Raw genomic sequence first — 27282 nt, forward strand, 5'->3', positions numbered from 1 at the left:
TTCTTTTGCATTAATTTCATCCCATTGGTTCTGGTCTGTCCCTCCGGGGCAAGGGAGAACAACTCTGCTCCATCCTCTACATCAGGGGTAGTCAACCTGTGGTCCTCCAGATGTTCATGGACTACAATTCCCAGGAGCCCCTGCCAGCGTTTGCTGGCAGGGGCTCGTGGGAATTGTAGTCCATGAACATCTGGAGGACCACAGGTTGACTACCCCTGCTCTACATGGCAGCCTTTTAAAATGAAATAACGATAATACTATGACCAGCCTCGTCCTGATCTGTGCAGAGAGATGTCCAGCCTGCCCACTCTCGGAGGGACCAACCACAATTCCTGTTTCTTCCTCTCTTCCCTGCTAGCAGGGAGGGGAATTTCCCTCCCATTGTCCAGAGTGCCTGGCAGCCATATTGCTATGGAGACATTTGTACACTCAAAGCCTGGGGTGCACAACTGAGCTAAGGCAGGCCCAGAGAGCTGCGGCAGAGGTAAGACCGGGCACAGCCCAGGGAGAAAAGGATATTATGGGGCGTCCAGGGGAGGGAAGGGGCAGCTTGGTCCTTCCTTGTAACCCCAGCCACACAGCTAGGGATAATGTATTTAATTTTTCTCCCCCGTTGACTCTTCCATCCTCACAATGATAGGGTGATGTGGGTTAGGTCGCCTGGATATCAGTTTTAACTCTCCTAGATCTCAAGTTAATACATGAATTTGGTAAGCTGAGATGCACCCTCTGGTCCCACATTCATTGTGCGAGAGCCAGTTTGGTGTTGTGGTTAGGAGAGGTCGCCTCTAACGTGGAGAATGGGATTTGCTTCCCCGCACATCCACATGCAGCAAGCCGGGGGGGGCTTGGGCTTGTTGCAGTTCTCTTAGAGCTCTCACAAAGCAGTTCTCCCAGAGCTCTCTCTGCCCCACCCACCTCACAGGGTGTCTGTCGTGGGGAGAGGAAGGGAAAGATGTTTGCAAGCAATTTTGGGACTCCTTTGGGCAGTGAAGAGCGGGGTATAAACAACAATGCTTTTTTCCCCTCGCCCCAATAAAGTTCATGATCAGTAAATTCAGGGCAGGCACATGAAATATTCTTCTTCGCAAAATGCATCGCAGACTTGTGGAGCTCCAGGCCCCAGGATGTGGTCCTGGTGACTAAGGCCTAGTCTGCACACATAGGATAATGCACTTTCAATGTGCTTTGGCAGCTGGATTTTCCTATGCAGAACAGGAAAATCTACTACGAAAGTGCATTGAAAGTGCATTATCCATTGTGTGCAGACTAGACCTAGGTCAGCCTCCTGAGATACATGAACAAGACTGCTTCATGGGAAAGAAGAAGAGTTGGTTCTTATATGCCACTTTACTCTACCTGAAGGAGTCTCGTGGCTTCAAATCGCCTTCCCTTCCTCTCCCCACAACAGACATCCTGTGAGGGATGTGAGGCTGGGAGAGCCCTGAGAATACTGAAGAAGAAGAAGAGTTGGTTCTTAGATGCCGCTTTTCTCTACCCAAAGCAGTCTCAAAGCAGCTTACATTCGCCTTCCCTTTCCTCTCCCCACAACAGACACCCTGTGAGGGAGGTGGGGCTGAGAGAGCCCTAATATTACTGCTTGGTCAGTACAGCTTTATCAGGGCTGTGACTAGCCCAAGGTCACCCAGCTGGCTGCATGTGATGAATCAAACCCAGCTCGCCAGATTAGAAGCCCGCACTCCTAACCACTACACCAAGCAGGCTCTTGGAGTCCATCCATGGTTGTTTACTCCCATCCTTCCTTTCTCCTCTGCCACTACGCTCAGCACAGAGAGTTCAATTATATCAATCAATCATAATTAAATGCCTTTTATTTTTATTTAAAAAAAAAAAAACAAGAACCCCTACCATCTGGTGTTTACTTCAGCAAATGTTCCGTCATCAACACCCTTAATGTCCACCAATCTGTTCAGACTGGCAGTTCTTCTATGGGTATGAAATTTGGGGGAGGGGGCGAATCCAATCTCAGTGACCCCACGGAAGATTCACAGTTGATCATCCCAGCAGAACACATTTAATTCAAGCGCTGGATGCTGGCAGGGCTTGATCATGCCAAGGAGGAGCAGAGCTCCGGCTGCTTAAAGAACCAGCCATTTTATGGAGAAGAGAGGAGAGAGAGAGTTCCACAGGTCAGTTCCAACTGAAGTTGATGGTGGACCCAACAGAGGTAACATGATCAAGTTCCTCAGTAGAATATATAGCAAACAGATTGACTTAGAAGAATTCTCCCCAAAGTGAACTAACTTATTACACTAATGTGTAATAAAGCTGCACATCACCTGCTCAAGGGTCCAGGATCACCAGTTTGGCGTAGTGGTTAGGTTTGGTGTAGTGGTTAGGAGTGCGGACTTCTAATCTGGCATGCCGGGTTCAATTCTGCGCTCCCCCCCCCCCCATGCAGCCAGCTGGGTGACCTTGGGCTCGCCACGGGACTAATAAAACTGTTCAGACCGGGCAATGATATCAGGGCTCTCTCAGCCTCACCCACCCCACAGGGTGTCTGTTGTGGGGAGAGGAAAGGGAAGGCAACTGTAAGCTGCTTTGAGACTCCTTCGGGTAGGGAAAAGCAGTATATAAGAACCAACTCTTCTTCTTCTTCTTCTTCTCGGGAAAGTAGCATTAATGTAATAAACTATTTCCACTTTGGGGGAAATTCTTCTCAGTCCGTTTGTCTCTCCCTTCTGTTCCTGTAATGGCTGCTTCGCTTCAGGCAGGTGGCAAAGATCCGTGTGATCTCGCCTGCTGCTAAAGCAGCATTGTCAAAAAAATTTGCACAGTCACTCAAATCTCCAGTGACCAATCCGATGCCTTGCTGGGGATAAGCCCTATCTGGCCCTGCCTGCATTCTAAAACCCCTTCACGAGAGGAGACCTCACGGACCCCTTTCTGGGGCCATCTGAGCAGACGGTCACTGCTTCTTCCAGTAGTATAAGGTAAAGGTAAAGGTATCCCCTGTGCAAGCACCGAGTCCTGTCTGACCCTTGGGGTGACGCCCTCCAGCGTTTTCATGGCAGACTCAATACGGGGTGGTTTGCCAGTGCCTTCCCCAGTCATTACCGTTTACCCCCCAGCAAGCTGGGTCCTCATTTTACCAACCTCAGAAGGATGGAAGGCTGAGTTGACCTTCAGCCGGCTGCTGGGATCGAACTCCCAGCCTCATGGGCAGAGCTTTCAGACTGCATGTCTGCTGCCTTACCACTCTGCGTCACAAGAGGCTCTTCCAGTAGTATACCTGAAAGCACAATTTAACCTGCTTTTTTGCTCCCTTTGGTCAGCAGGGAAACTCACCTGGCCCTTCCGAGCTACGCCAGCAGAGCTACAGACTGAGACGGGTCTTTGTTCCCTTCATCCGGTGCCTAAAACTTCACCGAGTCCCCTAAAGGTGGGCAGTGCCAGACTACTATGGGCAGTGCCAGGTTCCTATTGCTCCATCATGTCACCTCTGAATAGCAACTGGTTTCTGATAGGAAAGGACTTCCTCAGAACCTTCTACCTTTATCAGGAGATGCCGAGGACATAACTTGGGAAATTCAAGATCAGGAGTGGGCAAACTATGCTTCTCCAGCTGTCCATGGACTACAAATTCCATGGGCCCCTGCCAGCAACATCCTGGCATGGGCTCCAGGGAAATGGATTCCATATTTTGGAGAGAAGCTGTAATTTGGGGGGGGGGGTCTCCAGATCCTACCTGGAGGTTGGCAACCTACAAAAGCCCGGAAACAATAGCTTCTTGCTTTTGGGGACTGCATCACAGAACCTGCTTGGGTGACTCAGCAAGAATAGAAATTAGCTTCCCCTCCTGGACGGGGTTTTGTAAAATCCCCCAAGCGGTCCTCAAGGCAGCTCGTCTGTGCCTGTGAGAAAGCGGAGTCAACTGAAATATATTTCCTCTTTAAAACAAACGCTGTCCCTCGCTTTCTCTCTCTTTTTTTTTCTTTCTGCCTGTTTCTCTATTACCCTTGTCCTGTAGTGCATAAAAGCAGCAGACTCAGATCTGGAGAACCGGGTTTGATTCCCCCTTCCTCCACATGCAGCCAGCTGGATGACCTTGGGCCACTCACAGTTCTCTGAGAGCTGTTCTCGCAGAGCAGTTCTCTGAGAGCTCTTCAGCCCCACCCACCTCACAGGGTGTCCGTTGTGGGAAGAAGAAGGGAAAGATGTTTGGAAGCCAATTTGAGACTCCTTTGAGGAGTGAAAAGCAGGGGGGGAGGTTGTTTTGTTTTTTTAAAGCTCTTCTTTAGGCTGATGCTGGAGGCTGATCCTGCACAGAGCAGGGGGCTGTACTAGATGGCCCCTTCCAGCTCCATTCTATGATCCTTCCTTCCTTCCAAACAAATAAACGTGGCAGTAGTAAAGAACCAGAGTCCAGTAGCACCTTTAAGACTAACAAAAGAGGAGAGCGACGAAGATGATCTGGGGCCAAGGGACCAAGCCCTATGAAGATAGGTTGAGGGACTTGGGAATGTTCAGCCTGGAGAAAAGGAGGTTGAGAGGGGACATGATAGCCCTCTTTAAGTATTTGAAAGGTTGTCACTTGGAGGAGGGCAGGATGCTGTTTCTGCTGCCTGCAGAGGAGAGGACACACAGTAATGGGTTTAAACTTCAAGTACAACGATATAGGCTAGATATCAGGAAAACATTTTTCACAGTCAGAGTAGTTCAGCAGTGGAAGGAGCTGCCTAAGGAGGTGGTGAGCTCCCCCTCACTGGCAGTCTTCAAGCAAAGGTTGGATACACACTTTTCTTGGATGCTTTAGGATGCTCTGGGCTGATCCTGCGTAGAGCAGGGGGTTGGACTAGATGGCCTCTATGGCCCCTTCCAACTCTATGATTCTATGATTCTATGAAAATCTTCAGCTGGGAAGGAGCTTTTGTGAGTCACTGTTCACACTACTAGAATGTCCACACTCCATCTGTCCTTCTATCTTGCAGAATGGGATGGTCTCAGATGCCGAATAACAGCGCCAGGCATCAAAGTGGGCGGCAAATTAAGATGCGGGAGCCAGCCGATCAATCATAGAATAGAATCACAGAATCCTAGAGTTGGAAGGGACCTCCTGGGTCATCTAGTCCAACCCCCTGCACCATGCAGGACACTCCCAACCCTCTCGCTCATCCCCTGTCACCTGCCACCCCCTTGAGCCTTCACAGAATCAGCCTCTCCGTCAGATGGCTCTCCAGCCTCTGTTTAAAAATCTCCAAAGATGGAGAACCCACCTCCTCCCGAGGGATCTTGTCAATTGATCATTTACTGTTTTTCCCTTGTGGGCAAAGAGATAAGGCCGGTAGAGCAGGGGTAGTCAAACTGTGGCCCTCCAGATGTCCATGGACTACAATTCCCAGGAGCCCCTGCCAGCAAACGCTGGCAGGGGCTCCTGGGAATTGTAGTCCATGGACATCTGGAGGGCCGCAGTTTGACTACCCCTGCTGTAGAGCAACAGGAGAAGGGGGCTCCAGGAATTCCTAGCGATGCCAGTGGCCAGCCGAACGTCTGGGAAAGGCCATGGAACGCCAGCCTTCCCCAGAATCCTGGCTGAGAATCCCTGCATGAGATTCAAGCCCCTCCCCTCCACAAACCCCGCCCTCCTTTGGCTCCACCCCCCCAAAGCCCAAGTATTTCTCAGCAACAAAAACAGGCACCCCAGAATGCTACATCCACCTTGCTACGTGGTTATCAGTCAGTTCTGAAACATGATGCACATTTAAAGCTAATTTTTCCTGTTTTCAGCCCATGCTCACTGAAGCGCACTTTAAGCAGCATGTGCAAATTCGGCCTAAATTGTGGCACAGGACCAGGACCGCATTTGTGGTTGCCAGCTCCAGACTAGGCGATTCCAGGAGGTTTCAGGGGGGCAGAACCTGGGGAGGGCGGGATTTCGGGAGGGGAGATATCAGAAGAGTGTTATGCTGGAGAGTCCAATCCCAGCCCCCTGTTTTCTCCAAGAGAAGTGATCGCTCTAGTCCGGTGATCTGCCGTGATTCCAGGAGATCGCCAGGCCCCTCCTGGAGCTTGGTGGCCTGATCTTTAGCTCCAGTTTCTAGACTGCATCAGAAAAAAAAATGCAACAGAAAGCAAGTATTTTACTGTCTCTTTTAAACTCTGCTTCCTTTTATCTCCTGCCTGCTCAGTAATTGGAACTCAAAAATAGCAGGTGCTGGAAACGGAAGGAGCTCTAACCGTCTGAGCATTTTGAAGAAGCATATTAGATTTGTAAGCAGCTCAAGAGAGGAGAAAGGCAGGCTGTTTCTGGTTTAGATCGCTCACCTCCTCGGATCCTGGTCACCCCGGCCTGGGCAGAGCCCCCTCGTACTTAAAGCCACGAAAAATCAAACCCTAAAAAACACGGAATGCAAAGACTTGGGGCATGATCCAGCCACGTGCGGCAATTCCTCAGGGGCCAGGCTCTTCTCATCATTTGTTTCCGTTGTATTTGCATGAGAGAGTTTCCTACTCCCTCTCCCCGCCCTTCCCCGCAGTAAGAAACTTCCCACGCCGCAAGCAAATCGGCCACAAAAGCAGCCAATTAGCTTGCGGCCCGGCAAGCTTCGTTTTGGGGGGGGGGGGGAAGCAGGGCCACGCATGCGACCGCGGAAGTACCGCGTATGTGAGTTTGCGGCCGCGCATGGCGCAAATGTGCATGCACGATCGTCCTCCCCACCACCGCTGGTCCGCAGCCTTAGAAAGGTTGCGGACCACTGTCCTAGGAGATACGGACCTCACAGGAGCCCTACTGGATGAGACCCCGGGTCCATCTAGTCCAGCATCTTGCCTCACACAGTGGCCAGCCAGTTCCTCTGGAGGGCCAACAACAGGGCAGAGAGGCCAAAGCCTTCCTAAGAACATCAGGAGAGCCCTGCTGGGTCAGACCAGGGGTCCCTCCAGTCCAGCCTCCTGTCTCACACAGGGGCCAGCCAGTTCCTCTGGAGGGCCAACCACAGGGCAGAGAGGCCGAGGCCTTCCTAAGAACATCAGGAGAGCCCTGCTGGGTCAGACCAGGGGTCCCTCCAGTCCAGCCTCCTGTCTCACACAGGGGCCAGCCAGTTCCTCTGGAGGGGCAACCACAGGGCAGAGAGGCCGAGGCCTTCCTAAGGACATCAGGAGAGCCCTGCTGGGTCAGACCAGGGGTCCATCTAGTCCAGCCTCCCGTCTCACACAGGGGCCAGCCAGTTCCTCTGGAGGGCCAGCAACAGGGCAGAGAGGCCGAGGCCTTCCTAAGGACATCAGGAGAGCCCTGCTGGGTCAGACCAGGGGTCCATCTAGTCCAGCATCTTGCCTCACACAGGGGCCAGCCAGTTCCTCTGGAGGGCCAGCAACAGGGCAGAGAGGCCGAGGCCTTCCTAAGGACATCAGGAGAGCCCTGCTGGGTCAGACCAGGGGTCCCTCCAGTCCAGCCTCCTGTCTCACACAGGGGCCAGCCAGTTCCTCTGGAGGGCCAGCAACAGGGCACAGAGGCCGAGGACTTCCTAAGGACATCAGGAGAGCCCTGCTGGGTCAGACCAGGGTCCATCCAGTCCAGCCTCCTGTCTCACACAGGGGCCAGCCAGTTCCTCTGGAGGGCCAGCAACAGGGCACAGAGGCCGAGGCCTTCCTAAGGACATCAGGAGAGCCCTGCTGGGTCAGACCAGGGTCCATCCAGTCCAGCCTCCTGTCTCACACAGGGGCCAGCCAGTTCCTCTGGAGGGCCAGCAACAGGGCACAGAGGCCGAGGCCTTCCTAAGGACATCAGGAGAGCCCTGCTGGGTCAGACCAGGGGTCCCTCCAGTCCAGCCTCCTGTCTCACACAGGGGCCAGCCAGTTCCTCTGGAGGGCCAGCAACAGGGCACAGAGGCCGAGGACTTCCTAAGGACATCAGGAGAGCCCTGCTGGGTCAGACCAGGGTCCATCCAGTCCAGCCTCCTGTCTCACACAGGGGCCAGCCAGTTCCTCTGGAGGGCCAGCAACAGGGCACAGAGGCCGAGGCCTTCCTAAGGACATCAGGAGAGCCCTGCTGGGTCAGACCAGGGTCCATCCAGTCCAGCCTCCTGTCTCACACAGTGGCCAGCCAGTTCCTCTGGAGGGCCAGCAACAGGGCAGAGAGGCCAAGGCCTTCCTAAGAGCACCAGGAGAGCCCTGCTGGGTCAGACCAGGGGTCCATCTAGTCCAGCCTCCTGTCTCACACAGGGGCCAGCCAGTTCCTCTGGAGGGCCAGCAACAGGGCAGAGAGGCCGAGGCCTTCCTAAGGACATCAGGAGAGCCCTGCTGGGTCAGACCAGGGGTCCATCTAGTCCAGCGTCCTGTCTCACACAGGGGCCAGTCAGTTCCTCTGGAGGGCCAGCAACAGGGCAGAGAGGCCGGGGCCTTCCTAAGAACATCAGGAGAGCCCTGCTAGATCAGACCAGGGGTCCATCCAGTCCAGCCTCCTGTCTCACACAGGGGCCAGCCAGTTCCTCTGGAGGGCCAGCAACAGGGCAGAGAGGCCGAGGCCTTCCTAAGAACATCAGGAGAGCCCTGCTGGGTCAGACCAGGGGTCCATCCAGTCCAGCCTCCTGTCTCACACAGGGGCCAGCCAGTTCCTCCGGAGGGCCAGCAAAAGGGCAGAGAGTTCAAGGCCTTCTTAAGAGTCCAGCATTCTGTTTCAAACAGTGGCCAGCCAGTTCTTCTGGATAACCAATGACAGGGCATAGCAGCTGAGGCCTTCATAAGAACTTAATAAGAGCCCTGCTGGATGAAACCAGTGGTCCATCTAGTCCAGCATCCAGTTTCACACATTGGCCAGCCAGTTCCTCTGGAGGTCCAATAAGAGAATATAGAGGCCAAGGTCTGCATAAGAACATCAGAAGAGGCCTACTGGATCAGGCTGATCATCCATCCGGTCTAGCATCCTGTCTCACACAGGGGCCACTCAGTCCCTCTGGAGGTCCAACAATAGAGCCCCTCCCAGTGGGGCCTAGGGAGCCTTCAGAATTACAACCGACCTCCAGACAACAGAGATTAGTCCCCCTGGAGAAAATGGCTGATTTGGAGGGTGCGCTCTATGGCATAATAGGCTCCTCCCCTCTCAAAACTCTGCCTTTCCCAGGCTCCACCCACAAAATAACCAGGGATTTCTCGACTCAGCTCTGAGAACCCCCTATGGACCGTGCAGCTCCTAACCCTTATCTAAATGCAAAGTATCATCACTATTATTATTTTAATTATTAGCTCTTTTGAATATCCCACGGGTTAGGGCTAGGGCTAGGGCTAGGGCTAGGGCTAGGGCTAGGGCTAGGGCTAGGGCTAGGGCTAGGGCTAGGGCTAGGGCTAGGGCTAGGGCTAGGGCTAGGGCTAGGGCTAGGGCTAGGGCTAGGGCTAGGGCTAGGGCTAGGGCTAGGGCTAGGGCTAGGGCTAGGGCTATGGTTGTACCATCTCCCTGCATTTCCCCCTTTTGAGCCCATCTGTTTTCCCCTTGCAGCGTTCCGCCCTGTTCTCTGGGCTAAGCCACCATGTCCAGCACAGACCTTTGTGTCGAGAGAAAAAAACAGACCACCAGATTCCAGAGGATGTCTTGCGACACGACCAAGATGTCTCCCGAGCAGAAGAGGCGCTACTTGGCGTTCGCCGACCCCAGCGACACAAAGGTGAGGGCCATGCTGTCTACGTCTCTCCTGAAGGACCAGAAGGCCTCCTCCGAGGAGGAGAAGCTATCGGAGCAGAAGAGGCTCGTCGGCGTCCTCAAAGCAGCCGAGGCCCGGAGCCGCCTCCGAAACGCGAGACTTCAGTATCAGAACCTGAGGGTGAGTCCTCCTCGGCCGTCTTCTTTTGGTCTCTAGGGCTGACCGCTCAGTGTTTGGGAATTTGGAGGGGGGGTGGATCTCAGAGGGGGTGGGGTTTGCAAAGGGGAGGGACCTCTGTGGGAATTAGTACCATAGAGCAGGGGTCCCCAACCCCCAGTCCAGGGACCGGGACCGGTCCGTGCATCAGTCGGTACTGGGCCACAGCTCCTCCTTGTCCTCCTCCCTGGCTGCTGCCTCGGGGGCTGCCCTGCCACTCTGTCACCGGCTCACTTTTGGTGCTCTCCAGCGGCCGCCATGGCTGGGACTCCCCCACGGTGTGGCACTGCGCAGCTGCTGCTGGCAATGCCCCTGAGCGGGCAGCGGGAAGTCAGAGGCACCAGCAGGAAAGCAAGTGGAGCAGGGGCTCAGGTGGCAGCGACATCCCTCAGCAAAAGACTACCCCCCCCCCGTCCTCAGTAAAATTGTCAAGCATTGACTGGTCCCCGGTGATAAAAAGGTTGGGGACCACTGCCATAGAGCATGCTCCAAACCAACCATTCCCGCCCCCCACCTCGGGATCTAGAAATCAGTGGTTGTCGCAGGCCCAGTTCAGTTTGTGATTCTGCCAAGGACAGAGCTTGAGGTCCGAGGCAGGACTGAAGCAATGTCGTTGACCAATGCACTGCTAGATCCCCGTTTCAGGATGTAGTCAGTTTATCCAAAACGAATAGCATGCACTGACAAGAAGATCCCATTGTTTGTGATGGTATAGAAGTTGGGTTTCTCAGGGGTTTCTCCTTCCAGTTTTGCCTCTTGTACCCCTATGCTAAGGTTCTAAGGAAGAGCTGATGGAACTCCCAGTGGTCCTGGCTTCCTTGAAGCCATGGATTTTAACATGTTGCCCATTCCGCACACGTTGGATAATTCTGCACATGTTGGATAATTCCGCACGTTGGATAATGTAGCTTCGGGGCACGTAAGAAATAGGTTTTCGGCCTATTCTGCACGCATAGGATAATGCACTTTCAAAGTGCTTTTGCAGCTGGGTTTTCCTGGACAAAACAGGAAAATATATTTCGAACGTTGCGAGGCTACAGCAGAGGAGAAGAGAATGACAGAAGCCACTTTGGGTCCCCGCTGGGGAGAAAGGCAGGCTGCGAGCAAATGAAATGGGGTCAGCCTCGTCTTGCCTTAGTAGAATCCGGCTTCCTCCAAGGAATGGCAAAGTATTTGTTGAAACGGTCCTGGGAACATGGAGACGGCCAGCCAGGGAAGGGCCAAGCCCGGCTCCCGAGACGTCCTGGACTCTCCTCTCTCGAGCAGATGGTGCTGATCTTATTCTTGGCATCCCGACTAAGAAAGCAAACAGGCTCTGTGAGCTCCCTTCTTGGAAACGGGAAACACCTGCCAGCCCGTTCCCTCTGCTTTCTGTCCTGATGTTTGGCATTTCCATTTGGCAGCCCAAGTTTCTCCTTCGAGAATCCCCCATGAAAAACCCAGCACTGTGGTTTATTTTGGACCACCTCGAGGGAAGGATTGGTTCCCGACCTTCCACTCTGCTCAGCCGAGTCTGAAGGCATCCCTCCGGCCCGTGGGGACGTAAGCCCCTCTGCTCCCCAAAGAAATGACATCATCCGCTGATTCCTTCCATACCTCTGAGCCTGGTACCTATGAAGGTGTCACAGTTAGGTCTGGTGGGTTTTTAAATCATGCAGCCGGTCAGTCCTAGAGGAGATCAGCCCTGACTGCTCCTTAGAAGGCCAGATCCTGAAGATGAAACTCAAATACTTTGGCCACCTCATGAGAAGGAAGGAAGGACTCCCTGGAGAAGAGCCTGATGCTGGGAGCGATTGAGGGCAAAAGAAGAAGGGAACGACAGAGAATGAGGTGGCTGGATGGAGTCACTGAAGCAGTGGGTGTGAACTTAAATGGACTCTGGGGAATGGCAGAGGACAGGAAGGCCTGGAGGATCATTGTCCATGGGGTCGCGATGGGTCGGACATGACTTCGCAACTAGCAACAGCCAGAAGATCCGAGGCTTGTCCGGCAGCTGCGCAAGGGACGTTCAGGGGTGGTTCTGCCATTGCCTGCCTTTGCGGAGGTGTCGGAAAGCGTGGCACTTTCACACAAGTCATTTGGGTGCATTTTGGTGATGGTTGGCAGGCATTTTTGCCTGTGCGCACAGGAAAAGCCAGCTGCAAAAGCACATTGAAGGTGCATTATCCAACACATGAGGAATGAATCTGTGTGCGTGAAAACACCCTCGGTGTGGGTGGGAGACCATAAAGCAGTTTTTTTTTTTACTGTTGAGAAACCCCTGAAATATTTTTCAGGCTTTGAGAAACCCCAGAAAGGGTACGATCATGCAGAATAGGGTTGGGAAGCAGAGCTGTGGACACGCTCACCCGTGGCCCCTCCCCTTCCCAGCGCTCCAGGCCTGTCATTGGCCATTTTTGGAGGGGGGGGGCAGGTCGGCATGACCATATATGGTCACATCACCCGATAAACGTTTAGGACATTTTTTTAATATATAAAAACTTAACTCTCACCTATTCAGGAGACCCTTCCAGGGCCACCAAGAAACCCCAGGGTCTCATGAAACCCTTCCATGAAGTCATCAGAAACTGCCCTTTTCTCCAGAGAATCTGATCTCTAGTCAGCAGTAGTGATTTGGGGAGATCTCCAGGCCCCACCTGGATTTTGGCAAGCCTACCATAGTGGCATTTGAGTCCTGTTAGGCACCTGCAGTTCTCCCCAATTCACCTGACAATAATCCTGTGAGGTAGGAGAAACTGTGAATGACTGGCCCAAAGTCATCCCGTTAGCTTCCGGGATGAGTAGGGATTTGAACCCAGGTCTCTCAGGTCCCCTCAAGCTGCCACCCCACAACACTGTCACATGGGTAAATTCTTCTGGATGTTTAACTTCTCAGATGTCTTTTGAAGGGCCTAAATGTGCCTCTTGTGGCGCAGAGTGGTAGGGCAGCAGACATGCAGTTTGAACCTCTGCCCATGAGGCTGGGAGTTCAATCCCAGCAGCCGGCTCAAGGTTGACTCAACCTTCCATCCTTCCAAGGTCAGTAAAATGAGGACCCAGCTTGCTGGGGGGTAAACGGTAATGACTGAGGAAGGCACTGGCAAACCACCCCATATTGAGTCAGCCATGGAAACGCTAGAGGGCGTTACCCTAAGGGTCAGACATGACTCGGTGCTTGCACAGGGGATACCTTTACCTTTACCTTTAAATGTGCCTTCATGGGCAATCAGCATTTGCCACGACAGCCAAATAGAACCTCCATGTAAAAAGGCAGTCCAGCCCTGAATGCTAGGCACAGGAGAAAGACAATACAGGGAGAGGGGACGTTTCCATGCACTGCTTGTAAGTTCCCGCAGAAGGCACTGCCCAGTTATCTGTGGACGCAGAATGGGTTTCTTGGTCTGGTTTCCAACCTGAATGTCGGCTTTCTTACATTTGGCTTCTCTCCCTCCCCGTCCCCCAGGCACAAGAGATCCACTTCCTGATCTCCTTCCAGCGGAGTGCTAAAGGTGCCGTGAGGCTGGAGGTCTTCCTCCCACCCAGGAAGAATCTGGCTAAGTTATCCGACTGCATGGATACCGTTCAGGTACGGTGGCCTGGTGAGGCCTTCTCTCCACTAGTGGTCTGGAAGGACAAACAAGGGAGGACGCCCGGACGGAAGAGCACCGCGTGAATCCTACCCAAGGGAGAATGAGACTCTTGTTATCAGACGGCCAATAGTTCCCGGGAGGCCAGGTCCCTTCTGTTGCATCTGTTCCAATTCCAAAGTGATGGTTGCTATCTTAGCTGGCTTTAGCAAAGAGCACCCACTGACCCATGAGCACCTGAAGGGTGGGGTGGGGACATCTTATTTCGCCCATGACCCTCTCCTCATTCTGTCTCTGCATGTTCCCACTTCCCCTCACCATTTTCTTCTGCTTCTGCTTCACTCTTGCTGGCCTCCTTCCCTCCCTCCCCTTCCTTCCTTCCTTCCTTCCTTCCTTCCCTCCTTCCTTCCTTCCTTCCTTCCCTCCCTCCCCTTCCTTCCTCTCTCTCCTTCCTTCCTTCCTTCCATTCTTCCCTCCTTCCCTACTCACTCCCTCCCCTCCCTCCCTTACATTTTTCCTTCCTTCCTTCCTTCCTTCCTTCCTTCCTTCCTTCCTTCCTTCCTCTCTCTCCTTCCTTCCTTCCTTCCATCCTTCCCTCCTTCCTTACTCACTCACTCCCCTCCCTCCCTTACATTTTTCCTTCCTTCCTTCCTTCCTTCCTTCCTTCCTTCCTCTCTCTCCTTCCTTCCTTCCTTCCTTCCATCCTTCCCTCCTTCCTTACTCACTCCCCTCCCTCCCTTACATTTTTCCTTCCTTCCTTCCTTCCTTCCTTCCTCTCTCTCCTTCCTTCCTTCCTTCCATCCTTCCCTCCTTCCTTACTCACTCACTCCCCTCCCTCCCTTACATTTTTCCTTCCTTCCTTCCATCCTTCCCTCCTTCCTTACTCACTCACTCCCCTCCCTCCCTTACATTTTTCCTTCCTTCCTTCCTTCCTTCCTTCCTTCCTTCCTTCCTTCCTTCCTCTCTCTCCTTCCTTCCTTCCTTCCATCCTTCCCTCCTTCCTTACTCACTCACTCCCCTCCCTCCCTTACATTTTTCCTTCCTTCCTTCCTTCCTTCCTTCCTTCCTTCCATCCTTCCATCCTTCCCTCCTTCCTTACTCACTCACTCCCCTCCCTCCCTTACATTTTTCCTTCCTTCCTTCCTTCCTTCCTTCCTTCCTTCCTTCCATCCTTCCATCCTTCCATCCTTCCCTCCTTCCTTACTCACTCACTCCCCTCCCTCCCTTACATTTTTCCTTCCTTCCTTCCTTCCTTCCTTCCTTCCTTCCTTCCTTCCTTCCTTCCTTCCTTCATTCATTCATTCATTCATTCATTCATTCATTCCTTATGAACATAGGCAGATGGCGAGTAGGTGGGCAGGAAGGGATGTGCCAGTGTTTATCTCTTGTGACCCTTCCTTCCTTGCATTCCCAGGGAATTGCTGATTGCCACTGTGGGATGGTGGGTGAATTTCTTCCAGGCTAGACTGGATTCTGGAGGTTTTTGGTGGAGGGATCACTTGGGCATGAAACTGGGGCCACTGTGGGTGGGCAGGGGGTTGTGAGTTCCTGCATTGTGCAGGGGGTTGGACTGGATGACCCTAGGGGTACCTTCCAACTCTATGATTCCGGGATTCCTTCCTTCTTCCCTCCCTCCCTCCCTCTTTCCCTTCCCTCTTTGATTCCTTCCTTCCTTCCTTCGTTCTTTATTTATTTCCTACCCTCCTTTCTTTCCTTCCTTCCTTCCTTCCTCCCTTCCCTTCCCCCTTCCCTTCCTTCTTTCCATCCTCCCTCCCATGGATGGGTGGATGGTAGGTAAGTAGGTAAGTAGATAGGTGGATGCATGCATGAATTCTTTCAGAGGCAGTAGAACAGCTAGATTTGAGTTTTAATTACACCTTAATGACTAACCCAATTTGGGGAGTATATGCTTCCAAGAGTCCAATCTTCTTACCCCTCCAAACCTTGTTAGCTCCTCAGGTTCTCCTGGATGCAAATCTAGCTCTAGATTGCTGGCTAGAATTCTGATAGGGAAAGTGGTGTAAAAAATCTTCCTTTAGAACAATTCGGTGTGCCTGTTTCCCTCCCTCCTCCTAGAAGAAATTTCCCTTATTCTTTATGGGTGCACCAACACCTTCTGCCCCCTTTCTCATTTCCTTCTTTCCGTCTCTCCAGCGGGGCCGAATTGAAGAAATCCTGGCGGATGAGAACGGGGAGATTTTTATCCGAAGGCCTTGAGCCACATGTGGACCAACGGAGGGACCAGGATGTGGACAGCAGCGGGGACCAGCTAGAGAGAGTAGCTTAGGGGCACTGCAGTATAGAAACAGTTAGTGCAGTTGAATAAACGGTGCACCTTCTTCTCAGCAGGTCGAGTACCAAGCGTTGGCCGTCTCTCAGCCAGATGTTTTGGGCTGGGGTTGGTTCGAGGTTTCGAGACCCCTGGGCAGAGGTACCCAGCAGGTTTCTTTGTTGGTCCTGAATCTCCCACCTTTCAACCTGTGTGGTTTTAGTGGTTCAGAAAAAGGTGAAAAAGAGAGCGAAAGAGATATCATAGGCACCCAAACATCTGTAATCCCTCCAGGTTGCAGCGTTTCTCTCTCTCTCTCTTCCCCCACCCCAGCACAAGAACTAGGATTGGTTCCCATGAAGCAAAGGTTAGGCCCATTCAGGCTGGGCCATTCATGTCAATGGAAACGCATACATTTGCCCCTTTGTGGACTCCGTAAGGCCTATATCAGCCTTTCTCAACTTTTTTGAGAAACCCCTGAAACATCTGGCTTCAAGATACCCCCAGAAGTGGTGCAATGGTGTAGAACATGGTTGGGAAGCAGAGCCGTGGACACGCCCACCTGTGGCCCCTCCCCTTCGCACCCCCTCCAGGCTCATCATAAGGGGGGGGGGAGGAAGTCACCATGACCATACATGGTCATATCACCAAATGCGCATTTAACAAGTTTTGAAAATATGTTAAAATAATGAACTCTCATCCCTTCAGGAAACACCTTCCAAGGCCTCCAAGAAACACCAGGGTTTCACGAAAACTTGGTTGAGAAAATCTGGCATATATGATCTGTTTCCCCTGCATCCGGAATGTACTGCAGGGAGGTGCATTGAACCCCGCCCTCCCCAGTGTGTAGTTTCATCGGTGCATGCCGAAAACAAAATGCGTGAAAGTGCTCCATCGTTTATAGCAGGGGTAGTCAACCTGTGGTCCTCCAGATGTCCATGGACTACAATTCCCATGAGCCCCTGCCAGCAGGCAGGGGCTCATGGGAATTGTAGTCCATGGACATCTGGAGGGCCACAGGTTGACTACCCCTGGTTTATAGAATACAGAAATGGGGGTGTCCTGGGTTTTGAGTTGGCCCCTGTTCTCCAGAGTCAGATGGAAAGAGGGCCCTCATCTCCAGTGTCTCAAGGCATGCCGTGTCCCTTCCGTGGCTTCATCCACCTGCTATTTCCCAACGCCTCCGTGTTCCCTTCGCTTTAATCTGTGCCCTTTTCTGGTGAGCCGTCGGCCTTGTGTGAACCAGGGAGATTGGAGGCGCTCAAACACCTGTAATGCCTCCGGCTTGCAAAGGTTGCCTTTGCATATGTCAAGATATTATCCTGCAGAACATTTCTATTTCAATAAAATAAAATAAAAAAGAACCTGAGCCAGCTCGATTCGTGTGTTCTCTGCTGCTGATTGGGTAGTCTTGGGATGAGGATACAGAAGTACCGAGGGAGCAATTGGTCTTGTTTCAACCAGAATGAAAATCGAAGAGTGCTGAGAGTGCAAAGAAAGTACCGTGGAATCAAAGGTGGAAGGGAGCGGACAAGCAGCAGGAAGCTGGTATGCAACAGATGGTCACTGTTGGAGATTTCAGCACCAGGGACAGCTCCCAGAGATAGCAGACGTTGCTCGGGCAAACGCCAGGGCCCAACAGTTATGTTTTGTTTATCATTTATTTTTATTTCCTTCATTCAGTCATGCCACATCTTTTTTTCCCCAATAGAGACCCAAAGTAGCTCCTGTTACTCTCCTCTTCTCCATTGTCTCCTTACAACAACCCACTGAGGTAGGTTAGGTTGCGAGAGGGTGACTGAAATACTCACTCAGCAAGTTTGGATGGCTGAGTGGGGGTTAGAACCTGGGTCTTTGAGATACTAGTAGAAGAAGAAGAGGAAGAGTTGGTTCTTAGATGCCGCTTTTCTCTACCCGGAGGAGTCTCAAAGCGGCTTCCATTCACCTTCCCTTTCCTCTCCCCACAACAGACACCCTGTGAGGGAGGTTATGCTGAGAGAGCCCTGAGATTACTAAAGAAGAAAAGTTGGGGTGTCCTGGAAAAGCCTGTGTGTTGAACATGAGACTTTATAATATTCCACTGAAGGCAGGGAAAGATGATCCATTTTGGGTCAAACCAATAACCTGGGGTCTCCACCCCCTTGCACATCCCACAGGACCACCCCATTGCCATTATGCTAAGTCACCGGGAAAAGGTTACCAAAGGCAATTTCCCCTTCTTTCTCAATCCTCGGGTAACGTAAACAATGGCATGATATAAACAGTTGTCTCTGGCCTTAAGAACAGAACACATCAGATACAGTCATGAACAAGTTTCTAGGCCTCCTGTTACGAAACAGTCTGGTACACTAAGCTTCTCTTTGCAGAACAATAATGAAGAAAATATTATCTCACCCCCTTATCCATCACTACTACACTGGCTCTCCTAGGACAGACCTAGTGACTGCTTAAATTCTGGTTTTGGACCCTGAAACTGCAGGAAAGGGAAACGGCGGTTGCTTGGGGATTCGCCTCTGGCATTTCTGGGTGACGTCCAGTTCTTTGCATCTTCCCAACCAGGAGGTGATAAGATGATGAGGGATTTGATTCAGTGCAGAGCCAAGCTGAGGCCAGTGAGTGGGTAAATCTTGCATCTGGGCTGTCTTGCTTCTTACAGCAGGTGGGAGTTCCCATAGCCAAACAATTCCCCAAAGAATTCTCTGCACATGGAACTCCAGAGATGTCTAGCTGAGTGTGTGAGAGAACTAGGACTGAATCTCTGGACTTGGAGACTACCTCAGCAGTAGCCCAGTTTTCTTCTGGTCCTCCTGTCTTCTTCCACCATGCAGGGGCATGTAGTTTCAAACGGGGAAATGGCACTGGGTGGGAATTATCTAAACTGCACCAATCTCCCGATGGCTGCAATTCACAGTTAAAAAAAAACACACCCATCTTTAAAGATCCAGAGTTGAATCCAGACAGACTTTCCATAATGGAAGAGATGGGATTGTTTCCGCCATTATCCTGCCTTCCACAGAGTTGTTTTGGCGGAGCGGAAATATGCAAAGCGGCTGCTAAGTACCAGCAGCTTAAAGAATAAATTGTTTTATGAAGAGAAAACAACTGTGTAAAAAGAGAGGGGAGAGAGAGTCTGAACTGATTAACCGATGTTCTGGCGGCAAGCAGGGAGGAAGTGTGCTCAAAGGAGCAGGAAGTCTCCAACTGAGCCAATCAGGACCCGGAAAGAGATGATTTGAAAAATGCCAGGATGTTCCTAAACAAAATATGCCACCTACACCGCTCCGATGCCCCCAGTGGCACATTATTTATCTCCTCTTGAGTCGTACACACTACAGATCTGGCAGGTTCCAACAAAAAGGTTCCAACAAGGGACCAAGCCCTATGAAGATAGGTTGAGGGACTTGGGAATGTTCAGCCTAGAGAAAAGGAGGTTGAGAGGGGACATGATAGCCCTTTTTAAGTATTTGAAAGGGTGTCACTTGGAGGAGGGCAGGATGCTGTTTCTGTTGGCTGTAGAGGAGAGGACACGCAGTAATGGGTTTAAACTTCAAGTACAACGATACAGGCTAGATATCAGGAAAAAAATTTTCACAATCAGAGTAGTTCAGCAGTGGAATGGGCTGCCTAAGGAGGTGGTGAGCTCCCCCTCACTGGCAGTCTTCAAGCAAAGGTTGGATACACACTTTTCTTGGATGCTTTAGGATGCTTAGGGCTGATCCTGTGTTGAGCAGGGGGTTGGACTAGATGGCCTGTATGGCCCCTTCCAACTCTATGATTCTATGATTCTATGATTCTATAATTTACCTCCTTGTGCCATTCTTGAAAGACCCTTCCCCACTCCCACCCCCAGCAGCCACTTTTCAGGGAGATCAGGGGGCTGCCCTGGGAGGGGGGGAGGCAGCACAGCAGAAATGTCTTCCGTTAGAGGAAAAGTGAGCCTGGATCCAACCCCTAATCTCCAGCCTCCAATACAACAAGCCCTTAGAGCTCTACCTAACAAGAGATCTAGGACTTGTCCAAAAAGTATCCGAGCTTTCTTTGCCTCCCTGGAATCTCTCTCCAGCCCTTGGAATGTCACACTCCCTTGAGTGCCAGGAAGAGAGAGAGACATGGCCAGGAGGCATTTTTGGCCTCCTGGATCTGAGCAGGGAAGAGGCCGAGGAGGGAGCGCTGCCACCCCGGCAGAACCTCAGAAGGCAGCTGTCCTTTTGCAAGCCTGAGGCACCGTGAGAGGTCTTCCCAGTTGCAATGTCTGGCTGTGAAAGTTGGACCATAAGGAAGGCCGAGCGTCAAAGAATTGAGGCTTTTGAACTCTGGTGCTGGAGAAGACTCTTGCGAGTCCCTTGGACTGCAAGGCGAACAAACCGGTCAGTCCTGGAGGAGATCAGCCCTGACTGCTCCTTAGAAGGCCAGATCCTGAAGATGAAACTCAAATACTTTGGCCACCTCATGAGAAGGAAGGACTCCCTGGAGAAGAGCCTAATGCTGGGAGCGATCGAGGGCAAAAGAAGAAGGGGACGACAGAGAATAAGGTAGCTGGATGGAGTCACTTAAGCAGTAGGTGCAAACTTAAATGGACTCCGGGGAATGGTAGAGGACAGGAAGGCCTGGAGGATCATTGTCCATGGGGTCGCGATGGGTCGGACACGACTTTGCACCTAACAACAACAACAACAAAAATTTCTGTTGAGTAAGAGCAACTCAGGAGGAGGCCTGCTAGACAAACCAGTGATCTTCTTTCGTTCGATGATCCTTGAATCTGAGCAGGTGCTACTTATGCAACGTAAATCTCTCCCACCGTCATTCGTAATGTCGCTGTTTGCAGGATGAAATGTGACCTTGGGGAAAGAAGCAACCAAATATTCCAACTGAAGCCACTTGCATGATCAAAGCCCTCCCCCCCCTCCCCGCCCACACCCCCATCAATAAGTTTTGCATTTCAAAGCTTTGAGCTGCCAAACAATGCACCATGAGTCATCAGGACACAAAGGCGGTTGGTAGGTTTCTTGAGTTGCCTCTTTAAATCAGCCAGACATTCAAAGCATGAAGACAGCGTCTTTCATTCATCTTGACAGGTCGGGCTGCCATTTTTCAAGATGGTGGCCGGACGCCAAGGCTTAGAACAAAGGCCCTCTGGGATCAACCTCTTCCTTAGTACCTCTGTGATAAATCCCAAAAATTCCACCCCCTCCCAAAGACATGAGCACTCCTGATTGGCCTGTTGCCTGATTGGCCCTTGAGGCTCTTCAGCCAATAGGACGGCCTGCTGTGATGTCACGGAATGTCCGATGTTATTATTGGGGTCTTTATGCCAATAAAGGTACTCTGAATCTGAATCTTATTGGGGTCCAGACAGGTAAAGCATTCGAACAGCTCAGGGTGAAAGACTCAGAGGTCAGATGCTGACAGGCAGAGGAAGAACGACAGAGAGAAATGATGCCCTGAAGTTGTGTTGGACCAAGAAGGTCTGGGGTCCCGAAGGACTGGAGAGGAACAGAATGTCACATCAAGAGATGGTGACAGGTCATGGCTGGTTGATCCACTGCACACAAGAATCCAGCATCTACTGACAATGACCCTTCAAGGTCCTTCAAGGTCAATGTTGTCTCCTCAGCTTGACAGTGGCTCTCTAGGGTCTCAGGCAGAGGTCTCTCACACCAACATGGCCTTTTTTAACCAGAGATGCTGGGGATTGAACCTGGGACCTTCTGTCTGCCAAGCACTGAGCCACCGTCCCCTTCCATGGCTCTGCAGGAGCTCAGGCAGATGTCTTTTCGTGTTACCTTCTGCCTGGTCCTTTCCACTGGAGGTGCCGGGGATTGAACCTGGGACCTTCTGCCTGCCAAACAGAGGCTCTGCCACTGCGCCACAGCATGAGGGCCCAATGACACAGAGGGATAGGGGATGGCTCAGTGGTCCAGCCTCTGCTTGGCAGACAGAAGGCCCTGTTGAGTCTTTCCCTTTTTCTGTGTGGCCTTCAGGAAAGGACAGGTGGAGTCCTGGAACATCAAGTTTGGGAAATGAAGCAACCACTCCTCTCGGGGGTCCCAGTTTCTTGGATTTGAGGGCTACTGGCCTTTTTCTTGCTGTATTTGGGCGACACCTCCTGGCCACACGGAAGAACGCAGCCAAGAGACAAATGGAGCTTCACATGGAAGGAAGATGCTGAAATTTAACAAGGTAGAACTGCAGGAGGGTACCAAGCTCCAGTTTGAGGGCACCCAACAAAGCTGGCAGGCAGTAGGTTCAGGACAGACCAAAGGAAAAGCTTTGTTATGCAGAGAGTGGGATTCGGTGCCTGAGGATGTAGTGATGGCCACAGGAATAAACAGCTTTAAAAGGGGGATTCGATAGATTCATGGAGGAGAGGTCTGTCACTGGCTACTAGTCCTGGTGGCTGAGGGGAACCTTCATATGTAAAGGCACCAATCATCTGAATCCCAGAGCCAGGAGGCAACAGAAGGGGAAGGCCTCGGCCTCCATGCCCTGTTGTTGGTCATCCAAAGGAACTGGTTGGTTACTGTGTGAGGCAGGAGGCTGGATTAGAGGTTCCTCTGGTCTGATCCAGCAGGGTTCTTTTGTTCTCATGCAAGTCTTGACCTCAATGTTACACCTCCAGGGTAACTGCCTTGTGTAAGTCAGGATGCTGGACTAGAGGCACCTCTGGTTGGATCCAGCAGGGCCCTTATGATGGCCTCAGCCTCTCGGCCCTGTTGCTAGCCCTCCAGAGGAACTGGTTGGCCACTGCATGATACAAGATGCTGGACTAGATGGACCCCTGGTCAAAACCTACAGGGCTCTTCTTAAGTTCTTATGAAGGCCTCAGGCTCTATGCCCTGTTGCTGCATCTCCAAAAAACTAGTGTGAGCCACAATGCTGGAACAGATGGAGTACTTAGTGTAGTCTGCATGGGGCTTTTTACCCACTGCCATCTCAAATAATTCCTTCCGGTCTACACTGAATTTGATTTCCATTTTGATTTTGGGGGCTTTAAGTTTTGCCTCTGCAACAGGCATGATTGATCTGGAGTGACCCTACCTTTCCCCCGCCATATCCTGGCGTGGATATAAGCTTCGATATTTGAAAAGTCGCCATCAGTAAGTGTGCAGATTTCTGCTTTTTGAGAATTAATTTACAGCTCCAAGCCTTGTAGCAAAGCAGTCTTCCCTGATTGGCCAGGACGTCAGTTCAAAGACTTCCTGGTTCCCGGTTACAAGGCTCCCCTCCCTGTCTTAAAGTGACTGCGCTCCAGAAGCCATAACTTCAATCAGCAGAAATTTGCCTCTTGGATTTATTTCCCCTCCTCTGCTGTCTCCAATCCTCCCGCCCCCCATTCAAGAAAAGAAAGAGCCTCCTGCTGTTCTTGGCTCCCCTCCCCACGCTGAGCTTCCCTAACCACATGCAGAACACTTCTCTGTTTCAATGGGGAGGGGCTGGGGAAAGAGGAAGACCCGAGTTCAAATCGATCTGAATTCAGCAGGATCCACAATGGAAAAAACAAAGTAAGTGCAGAATCAGCCCTGGTCTGATCCAGCAGAGCTCTTCATATGAAGGCCATGAAAACTACAAGTCCCATCAGCCAGCGCAATCCTCAAAAGCTGTGAGCATGCCCCGGAGGCAGCTCCCAGTCAAATACCTACACCATGACGAATGTTACTAACTGCACAGAGGCTAACCATCTCCAAATGATGCTCATTTTCAATTTCGAACAAATCAGCAGGTCAAGAGCGGGAGGCGGCTGAAATTCAGAGAAAACGGGGACCGCGAGCAGAACAAATTCAATTTCAGACCGTTTTATTTAGAATCCTAGAACCATAGAGTTGGAAGGGGCCTGACAGGCACCTGCTCAATGCCGGATCAGCCTGAAGCATCCAATGGCAAGGATCGGAGCATCCCTCATGGGAAATGAGACCCAAGGCTAGGTACAGAGACAGGCAGGTACAGAGACAGTGCAGAGAGTTTTAAATAACAGGACAGGGCTTTTCCCCAGATCAGGAAGCCCCTGTAGGAATTTGAGGAAGGTCTCGAAGAGAAGATGTTGCTTTCTTGGTTGCTTTCTACCTGTGCTGGTGCGGTATCTCCTAGGATGATGTCGGGAACAGAGCGGGGTAGCCGGCCTCCAAGCCAGATCTCCCGCAATCACAGCCCCTGACAACAGAGGCTGGTTCCACTGGAGAAAATCAGAATCACACACAGGTGGGAGGGACCCCAAAGGGCCATCCAGTCCAGCCCCCGATCTTCTCAGGGGCCTAACAATCACCCACTCCTGACAAGTAGGACGTAAAGAAATGTGGAGCGGTAGATTGAAATGTCCCCTCAGAAGACATTTGGCTTGATCCTGCGTAGAGCAGGGGGTTGGACTAGATGGCCTGTGTGGCCCCTTCCAACTCTATGATTCTATGATTCTAAGAGAACCACATCACAGCCAATCAGGCCACCTCAAAGAAAGGGATGCCTCACTGTGGCTTCCACCCTTGAGAGAAGATTGATGGAGCATACCAATATTGTTCCTTTCAGCATGCCTCAATTCAGACGGGTACATCAGCCCATCAATCTCTGATTTTGACATGTTTGTCTCTTTCACTATCCTTCCCCCTGGAAATAAACCCAAACCAGTGGTGACTATACAGACGAAGCTTGTTATTCCAGTTTGGGCCTCGCATTAGTTAAACGCCTTTATTCTGCTGTTCCTTTTTCTACCAGTCCATACATATATTTATAAATGATTTGGATGAGGGATTAGTGGGGTTATTTATTAAATCTGCAGACGATACTAAACTGGGAGGGGTAGCAAACACAACTGAAGGCAGCAACAGAATACAGGATGATCTTGATAGGCTCGAGAAGTGGGCTAAACTGAATAAAATGAAGTTCAATAGGGACAAATGAAAAGTTCTGCATTTCGGTAGGAAAAACCAAATACACCAATATAGGATGGGGGGAGACTTGTCTTGACGGTAGCATGTGGGGAAAGGATCTAGGAGTCTTAGTAGACCATACATTGAACAGGAGTCAACAGTGTGACTCGGTGGCTAAAAAGCAAATGGGATTTGGGGCTGTATCAAACGGAGTATCGTGTCCAGATCACGGGAGGTGATGGTACCGCTTTACTCTGCTGTGGTTCGGCCTCACTTGGAGTCCTGTGTTCAGTTTTGGGCACCCCAGTTGAAGAGGGATGTAGACAAACTGGAGCGTGTCCAGAGGAGGGCAACAAAGATTGTGAGGGGTTTGGAGACCAAGACGTAGGAGGAAAGGTTGGGGGAGCTTGGTCTGTTTAGCCTGGAGAGGAGACGACTGAGAGGGGATCTGATAACCATCTTCAAGTATTAAAAAGGGTGCCATGAAGAGGATGGAGCAGAGTCGTTCTCTCTTGCCCCAGAGGGATGGGCCAGATCCAATGGGATGAAATTAATTCAAAAGAAACTCCGTCTAAACATCCGGAAGAAGTTCCTGACAGTTAGAGTGGTTCCTCAGTGGAACAGACTTCCTCGGGAGGTGGTGGGTTCTCCATCTTTGGAGATTTTTAAACAGAGGCTGGAGAGCCATCTGATGGAGAGGCTGATTCTGTGAAGGCACAAAGGGGTGGCAGGTGACAGTGGATGAGCGAGAGGGTTGTGAGTGTCCTGGATAGCACAGGGGGTTGGACTAGATGGCCCAGGAGTTCCCTTCCAACTCTATTATTCCATGATTCTACGGACGGGCAACTTTGATTTCATCATTCCTCAAGAAGTGTGCTGTGCACATGAAAGCTTCTACTGTGAATAAAACTGTGTTGGTCTTAAGGTTTTGCTTTTAACCTTTCAGGCCTTATGTGAATAAGCAGCTTTGAAGGGGATTAGAGAAATTCATGGAGGATAAGTCTGTCAGTGCCTACTTGTGATGGTGACTGAGGGGGAACCTCAACATACAGAGGCATTAAACCTCTGAATCCCAGAGGCAGGAGGCAAATCTGCGGGAAGCCCCTGGCCTCTCTGCCCTGCTGTTGACCACTGTGTGAGACAGGAGGCTGAACTAGATGGACCCCTGACCTGATCCAGCAGGGCTCCTCTGATGTTCCTATGAAGGCCTCGGCCGCTCTGCCCTGTGGTTGGCTCCCCAGGGAACTGTCTGGCCACTGTTTGGGACAGGAGACTAGCCTAGATGAACTATTGGCCTCATCCAGCTGGGATATTTTGATGTTCTCACGTGAAACCCTTCACCATTGGGGCCAGCTCTGTGCTACCCTCTTTCCTGGTGAGTGGGTGAAGCTGTTGGGGTACACATCCTCAGGAGAACTTCAATACTCCCCAATGGGATGCCAACAGCTGTCTTGGGCCCACCAAATCCTTTTTAGAAAGCAGGACAGAACTGGCAGGGTGCCGTGGTTAAGGAGCAGCAGCCCAAACACTGGAGATCTGGGTTCGATTCCCCACTCCTCCTCCACATGTAGGCAGCAGAGCGACATTGAGCCAGTCACCGTTCTCTTTGGGCTGTTCTCGCAGAGCAGTTCCCTTAGAGGTAAGTCGCAGAAGCCATTTGGGGGCTCTCCCTCCATTGCTATGTCGGAAGGGCCTTTTCAGCCTTGGCCCCACCCTGGGGAAATGCAAAACCACAACCAGGGCCCTGCGGACCGTGGACAGTTCTGTGGGGCCAGCAAGACACAGCTGTACAATTGAAGAGTGCTGGAATCCTGGCCTCCCTGTTCAGGATACAAGCCAAATTACGTCTGAACCTGAATTATTTTATCTGTCGCAACCATCCTGCCTCCAGGACAGAAGCAGTTAGAATTATTCTAAGGTATGCATGATGTTTTTTTTAACATAGAAAAGTCTTATAATAATACTAGGGGCCAAGCCCACTTTTCTTGGATGCTTTAGGATGCTTTGGGCTGATCCTGCGTTGAGCAGGGGGTTGGACTAGATGGCCTAGGGGCGCTAGATTGGGGGGGGGGGTGGACGAACTCTGTGGACGGCCTCCCCCTCCCCCCAGGACCTGGAAAGGCTGCAGGCAGCTGTTAGGGACTGGCAGGTTCAGCACCCATGCGGCAGGGATCTGCAGCCTCCGAGCCTCGGAGGGAAGTGGAAGGAGGAGGGGGTGGTCAGGGGTGGGGGACGGAAGGCGATTGGCTGGCCACTGGACAGACAGGCAAGCTGGTTAGAGGAGGAGGCCCTCAGGGGCAGGACAGCCGCCCCGTGTTGGTGTTAAGCACTGAGTGGCACTTAAACCATGAGACCAGCTCCTCCTCCAAGGCCTTGCCAGAAATATATAGTGGAACAGATTGTTCTATTGTTTTTAAAAATGTTGTTACCTACCCTGAACCCTAGAGGAAGGGCAGGCAATGAATGAATGAATGAATGAATGTTCTTTCAAAGGCGCCCACAGGCTGAAAACGGTTGAGATCCACTCCTCTAGCAAGTTCATCTCATGTCATCTAAACTGGTAACCCTCCACACAGCAACCAGCATTGGATTTTGCATGCATATTATTTTCTTTGACTCAAAACAGCTTCCAATCTCTTCCTCCCCCTCCCTTTCCTTTTTGCACTCTGAATTAAATGACCCAACGGGCTAAGGCGCTGGATTAGGAGCTAGGAAACCCAGGTTCAAATCTTTTCACAAGGAAGCTTGCCTGTTAACCTTGGGAACAGTCTCAGCCTGAC

The 27282-nt window shown here is 51.5% G+C and overlaps 1 protein-coding gene across 3 annotated transcripts; it reads left to right on the forward strand.

Annotated features, from left to right (window-relative positions):
- Positions 1-402: 402 nt before the first annotated feature.
- Positions 403-15720, forward strand: LKAAEAR1 (LKAAEAR motif containing 1). Of its 3 annotated transcripts, none has more exons than XM_077335871.1 (5): positions 403-484; positions 3297-3403; positions 9452-9773; positions 13252-13374; positions 15530-15720. In XM_077335871.1, exons 3-5 carry the CDS (start codon positions 9483-9485, stop codon positions 15590-15592), a joined length of 477 nt encoding a protein of 158 aa, XP_077191986.1. In that variant the 5' UTR covers positions 403-484; positions 3297-3403; positions 9452-9482; the 3' UTR covers positions 15593-15720. The 3 variants fall into 3 exon arrangements, with proteins under 3 accessions (XP_077191986.1, XP_077191988.1, XP_077191987.1); XM_077335872.1 differs by having other exon boundaries at positions 422-484; positions 3300-3403; XM_077335873.1 differs by lacking the exon at positions 3297-3403 and having other exon boundaries at positions 419-484.
- Positions 15721-27282: the final 11562 nt, after the last annotated feature.

This window comes from Paroedura picta, chromosome 4 (genome assembly GCF_049243985.1).
Source record: "Paroedura picta isolate Pp20150507F chromosome 4, Ppicta_v3.0, whole genome shotgun sequence".
Classification (NCBI taxonomy): Eukaryota; Metazoa; Chordata; class Lepidosauria; order Squamata; family Gekkonidae; genus Paroedura; species Paroedura picta.

What these genes read in the sequence shown, in the direction of transcription:
- LKAAEAR1 (XM_077335871.1), top strand. Translation starts at nt 9,483, where the DNA reads ATGTCCAGCACAGACCTTTGTGTCGAGAGAAAAAAACAGACCACCAGA. An exon ending in TTCAGTATCAGAACCTGAGG is followed by an intron (nt 9,774 to 13,251) that starts GTGAGTCCTCCT and finishes CCCGTCCCCCAG; the next exon opens with GCACAAGAGATCCACTTCCT. An exon ending in ACTGCATGGATACCGTTCAG is followed by an intron (nt 13,375 to 15,529) that starts GTACGGTGGCCT and finishes CCGTCTCTCCAG; the next exon opens with CGGGGCCGAATTGAAGAAAT.